The following is an 11,815-nucleotide window of genomic DNA, read 5'->3' on the forward strand; positions in this document are numbered from 1 at the left end:
GCGTGTGCAGGCTGCCTGTGGTTCCAGCCTGGAGATTGGCTGGGGAGATGATGAACTTGGAGCAGGGAAGCAGGGGGGAGTAGCAGCTTGGAAGGGAGAAAGGACCTCCGTCTCCTCTTGGTGGTGTAGTGGGTGCTTCCCAGTCCTTTCACCTCGTGGCACACACAGAACAGGGTATGTGCATGGCCCCCTCTCCCAGCACCTGCCTCTTGCTGCAACGCACCCTGCATGTGCCAGTGTTCCCAGTGCCTGCCACTTAGCGGGGCTGATCCTGAGTGACCTTAAAGCCTGATGTGACCTCTGTTCTTAGCCCCTTGTCATTGAAGTTGCAGATATTTTTTTCTAGTTCTTTATTTGCCTTTATCATTTCCTTTTTCTTTCTCTCCATTCGTTCTTGGTCATAGTTGTTCTCCCTACAGGAGGTTCCACGCCTTGACAAGAGGAGTGTGGCGCTTTCTCGAAGCCCTCTGGACACGCCCTCCTAGCGTCCTCTGAGAAAGATGCGGCAGCTCAAAGGGAAGCCCAAGAAGGAGACGTCCAGGGACAAGAAGGAGCGGAAGCAAGCCATGCAGGAGGCCCGGCAGCAGATCACCACGGTGGTGCTGCCCACGCTGGCCGTGGTCGTGCTCCTGATCGTGGTGTTCGTGTACGTGGCCACGCGCCCCACCGTCACCGAGTGAGCGCCACGGCTGGCGTGGACTCCGTCGGCAGGGAGAGGAGGTGCGGGAGGGGGAGCAAAACAAAACATGGCTTTCACGTGCAGAGATGTTCATGATGCTGAGCTCTGAGCGGGGGCACCCTGTCTTCTCTGGTCTTTGACTTGATTAAAATTTCTCCACTTTTCTTGGGAGGGAATAGGGAACGTTTTATCAGTGAATGTGCCATACACCCTATGGTCCACTTCATGTGCCTTTCAGACTTCAAAGCAGTGCGTGTTTCTTTTTCTCCCCTAAAATCGATAAGCAGCTCCACCTGGTGAGAGGCGCAGTCTCTGGGTCGTGCAGCAGCTGGAATCAGTACTCACCTCATCCCCATTGTTGGAACATGACTCTCTCCTACACGTGTTCACATTCTCCAAAGGGACTGTATTTCTTCTCTGTGCTTAATGTGATTTGAAATATGTTGATTCAAAGTGAAATATTTATTTTTTGAATAAAGGAGATAATAGCCGTAAACTGGATGTTTATCTTGTTTTGCCGGGAGGTGCTGCCTGTGGGGCTCCCGTCCTGGGCCCCCCCCACCCCCCTCCCCATTCCTGTGGGTCCCCCCTCCCCTTCCCCTCCCGCTCTGTTCAGCACTTCCAGTAAAAATATGCTTTTTCACTGGATCATTTTAAGATTGAGGAAATCTCGAGAGAGGGACAGAAAGGGTGCATTAATTGGCTTGTTTTAGCAAAAATAAGAGTTCTGATTGGAATATGACCACAAGTGCTCTTTATACAGGTCTTTTGTGCTTTAATACGTGGGAACGTGCAAAAACCACCAGAGTGCTCCTGGAGATAGAGGGCAGGCTTGGTTTGTTCTTAGCGGAAAGGATGCAGATTGTCGGCATGCCAGCCGAGGCTTCCATACAAATTGGCTGGAAAGGCTCCTCGTTTCATTCTAACGCACTGGATGTGCAATTCTGGTCCCTGATGGAGCAGCCTCTCTTTGGAAGTCAGATTCACGGTGACTGCTGAGGGTGTCTGTTCCGCTGTGTCGCTGATTACAGAGATTTGTGGGGAGAGCAGCGCTCTTCTAATCTCGGTGGCTGCGTGACGTGCGCGCTCGTGACGGCACAGGCTGTTAGTGGAGATCTGGGGCCTCTTGGAGTGAGTCTCTCAGGAAGACGAAGCAGCTGTTGACAGGGAGGACTCGGTGGTCCTCGTGCTCACTCACATGCGGGTGGCCCTGGAAAGAGATTTGCTGGAATACTTACCAAATCCAGGGGCTGCCAGCGTGAAGTTCCTCTTAGGTTTCTGTCTTCCTGCCCCTTATTTGGTTCTGTTAGGGGCTTCAGTGCTTGTTGGTCTGGGAAAGACGCTGCCCTGAGCACTCGTTCATTTGGGGGCTGGAGGGAGGAGGGCAGCTTCTGTGGCCGTCCCTGCTCCTCACAAGTCCCCTGGCAAGAGGCTAAGAGGATTGTGCAAGGACAGCCTGTCTACTCTAGTAGAAAGAGTCCAGTCTGCATGTTTTGTAATTGCCTGATCTACATTTAGTTCCCAGCTACCACCACTCACAGTTGTGGGCTAGCCCACCCGACCTCAGTATCCCTGTCCGTAAATAACTGATGAAGTCGCTTTTAGAGGAGGTGAGCCGTCTAGAAAAAAACAAGCTTTTGGAGCAAACCTGGGTTTTTATGCAGATTTTGCCGCTGGAACCCCTTGGAGTCTCCTTCCTCCTGTGAAAAATGGGTTATCTTGTCTCAGGATTGTTGGGAGGATTAAGTTGCAATAGTATATTTGTACTGCCAAGTCTAGTGCCTGGGACATATTCATGGTTATTGTATAAGTAATAATAGTAGCTCAGTATTCACATATACTAACTCATTTATTTCTCATGTAGCCCTATGGGGTAGGCGCTGTTAGTGTTACAGCAAGTGTTACAGCGAGTGGTCCCGAGGACAAACCGAGCGGCACACGGAGAGTCGGAGAATCAAGGTTTATTTGCTGGCGGGCTCACCACCAAATTCTGAGCCCCGTCTACCCAATTTTTCCCATTTTTATTAAGTTGGGGTGATCTAAGGGGAGGGGTCTCAAGTGACTAATGCCCACCAGGTAATAGATTAGGTTAGTTTCTGCACCAGGTAATAGGTTTAGTGTTATGCTGATGTGCCAGGTGTTAGGTTAGTAATATGCTAAGGTGCCAGGTGTTAGGTTAGTATTATGCTAATGTGGGTCTTCCGTGAGGGGTGGGGGTCTCAGGTGGCTGCTGTGCTAAGTAATAGATGGGGGTTTTCCTTATCATTAGTACTCAGTTTTGCAAATGGAGCAGAGGCAAGCCAGGAGACTTGTCCGTGTCACACAACTAGGAGGCAGAGGAGCCTAGGTTTATTTTTAAGCTTTTGTTATGGGAAATGCTAAACATACACAAAAATAGAATATACAGCATGCCTCTGGTACCCAGTGACCAGCCTGAGCAAGCCCAGCACACGGCCTCTCCTGCTGCTCTGTCTGCACCACCTCACACCCACACACCCTCGTGTGCACACGCATGCATTGGACTGTTCCGAAGCGAAACAGGAGATGGGATGTAAACCCAGCCAGTCTGGACCAGGCACTGTGGCTCATGCCTGTAACTTCAGCGCCTTGGGAGGCTGTGGCGGGAGAATCACTTGAGCCCAGGAGTTCAAGGCTGCAGTGAGCTATGACAACCCCACTGTGCTCCAGCCTGGGCAACAGAGCAGGGTCCCATCTCTTTAAGTAAATAAATCCAGGCAGTCTGGCTCCAGAGTCTGTGCCCTTCATGAAAATCTGTTGCCTTTCCATAAATAATGTCCTCTCCACTCTTCCTGGTCTAAATATACATGGACTGCCAGGTGTGTTTGAACAGTCCTCACCTGGTAGCAGTCGCGGTGAACAGCCTTAGCTGCCATCTTTAGGCAAACAACTGTGAATTCAACCTGCCCTGCTGGCATCTAACACTCCACTCAGCCTTCGGTCTGTTGCTCAGAGGAAGAGGAGCCTCACCCCAGTAGCCATCAAATGGAAACATCTCTTCTGTGGGCTCCTTACTTAAAACATTTCGGTGTTAGAGATCTTGTGTGTAGTGTGAAAACAGCATGAGCTCCAGAAAACACAGACACATAAGAATCTTAACTCTGCCACTCTCTAGCCGAATGACTTCAGTCAGGCCCCATAACCTGAGCTGCCCCACGTCCATCAAAGGGGTGTTTAGAGGATAGATAGAAATATGGAGAGGGCATTACATCATGCCTAGTACACAGTAGAGGCTGCATAAATGGCCATTCCGCCCTGTCAGTGTGTTCAGAACCTCACAGAAGGTAAATGGGGCCCGGCTCCCCAAGGCTTTCCTTGCCGCCGTGTAATAGAGCCTTCAGGTTGCGCGGGGCTCTTACTTTCACCGCTGTTTTCCTCTTTCTTGTTCATCAGGAGGCCTAGAGGATTTGAACTGGATTTTCAGAAGGCAACTACTGGACAGGTTGGGTGAAGGCAGCTGAAAATGGACTAATGAAAGTTAACATAACTTTGATGTGAGCCCCCTCCTGGCAGGGATGAGATGCCAATTTACTGTGGACTTGCTGGGTGGAATTTTAACAGTTCTCGGGGTAAATAGTACTATCATGTAGGTGTACTTGGTAATGATTCGAAACACCAGCTTCCAAATTATTTCCAGTCATTCAGGGGCTTCAAGGCGAAACTGAGTGATTTATTAGGAGTTTCACGGGAAGTCATGCTGGGGTTGCTGCAGTGGAATCTGGGACTCTTGCCTTGCAAAGTCCTCATTACCAAGCCTAATGTTTTTTGAAGAGCATATTCCAAAAGAGGAATCGGGTGGGAAACAGGAATAGAAACCATTGTCATTGGTTTAAAAGATGTCATTTGATGTATTTTAAAAATCATGATACCAAAATGTGTTTGTGTTTTTGTCCATTGCCTGGCCAGCTGAAATCTTGGTGATGCGTCACTGCAGTTGTTAAGGGTATGAGACTGAGAGTGAAGAATCCAGACCCAGTCTGCCACTCAGAGCGTGACACTGGCCAGGCCCCTCTTGTAGGTGTGTTAGACCCTAAATTCTCATAAGAGCTCTTGTATCACAGAGATCCTGCAAGTGTAGGGCTAACAAAGTACCTATGTGAAGAGAGTAGATTTACTCTACTCGATTCAGTAGATTTAGCACTCAAGAGAACCACAACCTCTGGGGGCAAGAGGTCTGAGGACAGGAGCTTACAGGGAGTCTGTACATGTTGTGACCTGCCCGGTGCCCTACAAATGCAGGGGTTGCTACTGTCTGGCAGTGAGTCTAAACCTGTAAAGGCTAAGTCCAGTTTGATTGGTTCTGTGGCCACCAGCAGACCTTCCCTCCTGGTCAGTCGCAGACAGCAGCGTGCACCCATCCTTCCTGCATCCTTCACGAGGTAATAGGAAGGAAGCTGCAGCCACACCCACCTGCAAACTGGAGAGGGTTAAGACGCGCCTTGGGTGGTCAGGAAGATTAAAGAGATCATGTCCTTCCCCAAAAGGACCTCATGTCATTGTTTACTTGCTAGACAGTAAGAAAAATAAGGAAGTCTTTTGAAATTGTGGCTCTCAGATTTCTTTTTGGAAGTCTATCTTCATGTGTATGTATATCCAGTCCCTATAGTTCTGTCTGGAAGATACCCCACATGGCTCGTCTTCTGAAGATGTCTGCCTTACTTTGAATGCAATTTCTTTTTTTAGGAACTATGTATAGTTATGTGTTCTGTACAGTATTTGCCTCAGACTGTTGCTTAAACATTAGGAGATGCAGAATTTCTGGATCAAGGAAATATATGAGTAGTTTCCTCTAAATCCTTCCAAGAGTATCTGTATTAGAGTTGGAGAAGGCTTTCACATTCTCCGGGTCCGTGTCCCCCGTTCCCCCGTGCTTCAGGTATGAAGCAGAGCAACTGTGCATGTGGTTTGTCGCACCCACTCTGTCAGTTCCTAACTTTTGCTTATGGATCTTTGTGTAGTTTAGTAGGCAGTCCTATTCTGAGTATTTTCTCATTACCAGGCAAATGTCTCTGACTTTCGTGTTTTCAGTTGGGTCATCTGTATTATCTCCCCACCTGCCAGGCCTTTGGAAAAGAGCTGGTGTTTTCAAAAAGCTTTTAGTCCCTTGAGCTTTTGAGTAATAACCTAAGGAATGTACAGCCGAGAGAGCATCTGGATGCTCAGTAATGTCATGGTTAAGCGTCTCTCTCTGCTTCCCTTGTCGCTCACTCCCATTTGTCTTATAAAGTTTGTCTGCCTTTGAACTCTCCCCGCACAGAGACTTTCCACCAGTTGTGTGACAGTGTGACATGGACAAGTCTCCTGGCCTGCCGCAGCTCCCTCACTTGCAAAGTTGAGTACTAAGAGTGCCTGTCTCATAGGGTTGTGTGAGAAATAAACAAATTAACACACGTAGAATACTGAGCTACTATCGTTATTTGTACAGTAACTATGAATATGTCCCAGGCACTAGGCATTACAAATATACTATTTCAATTTCATCCAACAATCCTGAGGCAAGATAACCCATTTTTCACAGGAGGACATTTCCTCCAACTTTTGAATATTCCTTTGCCAATTGAAACAAGGCACAACTGGGCACATGCTGATCACCTCAGCTCTTTCAGAAAGCCTATTAAGCCATTTGGGATCAGACCTAACTCCCAAGCCACCAGCAAGTTTGGGTTGGAGTAAATTAAGAAAGCCCTTTATGAACTTCTGCAAACTCCTCCACCTTGAAATGCCTCTGCATCCACCCATATTCCCCGCTCGGCGGAAGGTCTGCCCATCTATTGCATCCATCCAGAGACACTGACATTCCGCCCTCATGCAGCCCTCCCAGATTGGATTTTGAAAGATGTAATAATATCTACAAAGACATATTTAAAGCAAAAGTTTACAAATGATTGAAAATAAAAAAGATGGAAAGGATATGGCTGGCAAATATGAGCAAAGGCCATGGCAGCAGTTTTAAGATCAGCAAAACAAATATAAGGTGAACATGCCATGAGAGACAAAGGGTGACCGATACTAGTGATGTAATAAAAAAGATATGATCGTCTGAAGCAACATACCTTCAGAATATACAAAGCAAGTGACTATCAACAGAACTGTGGGAAGAAATACATCACGATTTTAGTTGGAGTTTTTAAAATATCTCTTTTAAAAATTGATGCATTAAGCAGCTGAAAGGAACAAAGATCTAGAAGACCTGGATGATAAAATTAGTAAGATCTGATAAAAATAAATCCTTTCAATGGAGAATATACATTTTTTGAGTGTACATGGAACATTAATAAAAATTGGCTTAATCTTCAAATTTAATGAAAAATATAAACTCACAGATTGAAGAAGTTCAACAAGCTCTAGGTAAGGTAAACAAAGAAAACCACACCTAGGCGTCTCAGAGTCAAATTGATGAAAATCAAAAATAAAATGTGGTGGGCATGGAAATCAGATAGGTCTCAAACTTCTTAGGTTTAGCTCTCAAAGAGCAGTGCCTACAAAATTCTCAGGAGGAAAAAGCGTGACTTAAGAGCTCTTTTATATTTTTCCTTTGTATATTGCTCATTTAACAAATATTTATAGTACAACAACTGTGTGTTAGGTACTGTTCTTGGCAGTACACCAATGAGCAAAACAAAATATTCCTGTTTTTATGTAGTATACATTCTAGCAAGGGAATATATAACTAATATGTATAAAGGCAATACATAAGCATTTCTAAACATGGAAAAATTGGGGACTATATTTTTCATGAGAATTTTATGAAGAAGCTATAGGAGAGTAGAGTCCAAACAAGAGATAAATGGAGAAACTACAGCAAAAGAATTTGCTTTAGGATTAAGACAAAAATCAACTGTGGAAATTATGGTTTCAGAAATGCTATGACAGAAGTTGGAAGTGAGAGAAGGTAAGAGGTGGCATATGCACTCTGATTTCTTGCTCTTTTATTGTTAGGATTTAAAATTATTTAAAGCTGATAATACATTTTGAAGTGCAAGGGTAAGTACTGAAAGAATAAATAGAAATAATATAACCATCTAATTTGGTGGAGGAGAGGTATGAGGAAGTAAAAGCATACTATTATTTTGTCATTGCTTATGTATAGTCTCAGTAGATAGAAGCTAAAGAAATAGAGGATTGATTAATAAAAGTGCTAGAAGAAAACATAGGGGGCAACTTCATGACATTGGTCTGGGCAATGATTATTTGGAAATGAGCCCCAAAACAGAGGCAACAAAAACAAAAATAGACTAATGGAATTACATCAAACAAAAGCTTCTGCATAGCCAAGGAAACAATCAAGAGTGAAGAGATAACCTACAAAATGGGAAAAAAATATCTGCAAACCATACAGCTGATAAGGGGTTAATATCTAAACTATACATGGAACTCAACCCAAAAGTAAGAAAACAACTCAGTTAGAAAATGGGCAAAGTATCTGAATAGACGTTTCTCAAAAGAAGAAATAGAAATGGGCAACAGGTATGTGAAAAAATGCTCAACATCACTAATCATCAAAGAAATGTAAATTAAAACCACAATAATGAGATACCACCTCACACCTGTTAAAATGGCTATTATCAAAAAGACAGATAAGTGTTGGAGAGGATGTGGAGAAAATGGAATACTTGCATGCTGTTGGTAGGAATGTAAAGTAGTACAGCTATTATGGAAAATAGTGTGGAGGTTCCTCAAGAAATTAAAAATGGAACTATATGATAGTAGCAATCCCACTAATGGGTATATATCCAAAGAAGATGAAATCAGTATGTCGAAGGGATACCTGTACCCCAATGTTCATTGCAGCACTATTCACAATCCATGATGTGGAATCAACCTAAGTGTCCATCAGCAGATAAATGGACAAAGGAAATGTAGCATACATACAAAATGGAATACTATGCGGCCATGAAAAGTCAGAAATCCTGTCATTTGTGACAACATGGATGAACCTGGAGGACATTCTGTTGGATTATAAAGGGTAATCCAGACTACAGTTAATAATGCTAAGAGTAAGATTTTAAGTGTTCTCACCACAAAAAATGACAACCATGTGAGGTAATGCATATGTTAATTAGCTCCATTTAGCCATTCCACAATGTATACATATTTCAAAACAACATTTACATGATAATTATATACAATTTTTATTTGTCAATTTAAAAAATCAAAAATAAAGGTAACCATTAGGAACACCTAAGACAAGGTAAAAACTTTTAAAATGAGCAAAACACACAACGTGAGCAAAGGAATCACAAGCTCTATACTGAAAGTTATTTTGAACCATTGGTGGAAATAGTATAATGTAAGATATGGCAGAAACAAGGCCAAACATAGCTGTCATATCTGTAAGTGTAAATGGCCTGGATATATTTATTTAAAGAAAAAGACTTAAATTGGATTTTAAAGGTCAATCCAGTATACATCTTATTTAAAAAGATACAGGCTAGGCATGGTGGCTCATGCCTATAATCCTAGTGCTTTGGGAGGCTGAGGCAGGAGGATTGCTTGAGGCCCAGAGTTTGAGACCAGCCTGAGCAAGAGCGAGACCCCGTCTCTACTAAAGATAGAAAAATTAGCCAGGTGTGGTGGCGTGCCAATAGTCCCAGCTACTTGGGAGGGTAAGGTGGGAGGATTTCTTGAGGCCAGGAATTTGAGGTTGCAGTGAGCTAAGATGATGCCACTGCATTCTAGTCTGGGGGACAGAGTGAGGCCTTATCTCTTAAAAAAAAAACAAAAAACACACCATACGGTGACTCAAAACAGTTGAAAATAAAAGGATGGGCAAAAGTATATTAGTGATGCATATAGAAAAAAATACCATTAAGGGAGTGCTCAGAGGAAAACTCATATTTAAATATTTATATCTATAAACACAAAAATGAAATTGTCAAGCAAACAGGAGGCAGGCAGTTGTCACAACCTTAACAATTAAAGTTGAATGGAAGTAAAAAGCATAAAAGAAATAAAGGGCACTTTATGATGATAGAGGATATAATTCATAATGAAGATCTAAAAATTATGAATATGTAGAAGATCAAATTTTTCTTAACAGAAATTATAGGAAATACAAGGAGTGACAGGCAGAAATGTATTAGTAAATGGAGACTTTAGTTTTCGGCCTAAGACAGAGAAAGTAAATAAAAGATAAAAGTTTAGAAGACTCAGTAAAATACATCTGACTCATACATATCAAACTCTGTTCCTAAAAACAGAGGCTATGTATTTCTTTAAGTTTCAGAAACATTTACAAAAAACATTTAATGTTTGTTTACTTCCTCTAAATCATGAGCTCCATGAGATGGGAAAGGAACTTGTTTGTCTTGTTAACTCTGTTTCAACAGGAACTAAAAACAGTGACCAATAAATATTTTTGAATAAGTGGAAGAACAGATAATTCACAAAATAAAAATACAAAAGACCAGTAAGCTCATCAAAAAAAAAGCACAACTCTATAAACAAAGGTATTTCTGTTCAAATAACAATAGAGTACACCATCCTACCTACCAAATTGGCAAAGCTTTTAAAAAGTAACAGACTCTAAATCCTTTGCTTTATATGTAAATGCGTACCTAGGTAATTTGTCAACTTTGTAAAATGTCAAGCAGAATTGTTAAGACAAAGAGTTCCCAATTCCCATTCCCCTCCTGCCAACAGCCAAGGAACACAGTGGCCTGTGAGGAAAGGCACTGCTTTGTGCTGTCACATCCCAACTTCCCTTCATGTCTGAAGTGGCACATCCCCGGGCAGGCCGTCCTGTCCTCATAGACCCAGCACACGGGCCGGCCTAGTCCTGCTTAGCTGCTCCTGCCCATCACTGTCCCTCTGCTCCACTGTGCTGCTGTCCACCAGGGAATGTCTCCCCTAGGCTGGCATTGAGTCTGTTGCTGATACGTAGATTCGCTGCATGGAGCCCAGAGCTCATTTTCACATAGTAATGAAGGTCTAGATTTCATGGTTATATTTCCAGACCATCCCCAAAAAACCTATTCGAATTTTAGAACCTTAGAATTGAAAAGGTCCGAGGTGACTTGGTTCAACCCCTAACTCTTCCTATAGCACCCAGAGAGATCCTGATTAAGTATCTAGCATTAAGAGAGCCTACAGCTGGAGAAGGTGGGCCCCAAATGCTAGTATTAAAAAAGTAAAACAAAACAACGGGAGAAAATGGATTTTGAAGAAGGTTCCTTATCCAAATAAGGATATCTTACTCTCTGTACTTCCTCCTTCAAGTTAGGCTTGGGATATGACCCTGCCTTGCAGTCTTTATCATTACCTGCAGTAGTGGTAAGAACTAATCTCAGGTAATTTGAGTCCATGTGCATGAAGTAACCATGGGGGAGGAGCCCATATCCCAGCTTTTAGCTGCTTAAGAATGATGACAAGGCCAGATGTCATGTTAAACCCTTAGAACCACATTAATTCCTGATGTGTTGGCTCAGACTATAATTATTTGAGATAAAGCCTAACTGTTGTTTATGTAATGCTCTTTTCCTAAACATAGTTTTTCTGTCCATCTTCTAAAGACATCACTGAAAAATATTTTATTTTCTTTCTGTCTAGGCTAAAAATTACTAGATAATGTAAAAATAGCATAACTTTCATTATTTTCCCCACATGGGGCTTTGTGGGTACACTAAAGGCTTTGTGTCCCTCTGATGTTTTGTCATCAAAGATGGCTTCTGTGGAGATAGCTCTGTTCACCATCTGCTTGCTCACAAGAAGCAATATTGGGAAGTATTAAGAGCTGGAGCCAGAAATCAGAAGGCCAGGGTTTTTTACAGCTCTGCTTCCCAGGGACAAGGGTATTCGCCTGGCTGACTTCACAAGCTTGTTGTGAATTTAAAATAATGCTATGTGAAGATGTTATGGACTGAATGTTTGTGTCCCCCAAATTCATATACAGTTATGTGCCACAAAACAATGTTTCAGTCAATGATGGGCTGAATACACGGTGGTGGTCCCACAAGATTATAATACTGTATTTTTACTATACCTTTTCTATGTTTAGATACACATATTACTGTGTTACAGCTGCCTGCAGTATTCAGTGTAGTCACATGCTGTACAGGTGTGTAGAGGCTACACCATATAGCGTAGGTGTGCAGTAGGCCATACCATCTAGGTGTGTGA

The 11,815-nt window shown here is 43.0% G+C and overlaps 1 protein-coding gene across 4 annotated transcripts in view; it reads left to right on the forward strand.

Annotated features, from left to right (window-relative positions):
* The window catches only part of SMCO4 (single-pass membrane protein with coiled-coil domains 4), a 57,305-nt gene extending 56,135 nt beyond the window's left edge, over positions 1-1,170 (forward strand). For 3 of the 4 annotated variants that reach the window (XR_006736395.1, XR_006736394.1, XM_045557137.1), the window contains one exon: positions 420-1,170. Coding sequence is in view for 2 of the 4 variants with exons in the window: in XM_045557137.1 (XP_045413093.1) it covers positions 420-495 (76 nt within the window). In the remaining 2 variants the exon portion in view is untranslated. Of the gene's footprint in view, positions 1-404 lie in introns of all 4 variants that reach the window. The other variant, XM_045557136.1, reaches the window with a different exon arrangement.
* The last annotated feature ends 10,645 nt before the right edge of the window (positions 1,171-11,815 follow it).

Source organism: Lemur catta, chromosome 7 (assembly GCF_020740605.2).
Source record: "Lemur catta isolate mLemCat1 chromosome 7, mLemCat1.pri, whole genome shotgun sequence".
In the NCBI taxonomy this organism is placed as follows: domain Eukaryota; kingdom Metazoa; phylum Chordata; class Mammalia; order Primates; family Lemuridae; genus Lemur; species Lemur catta.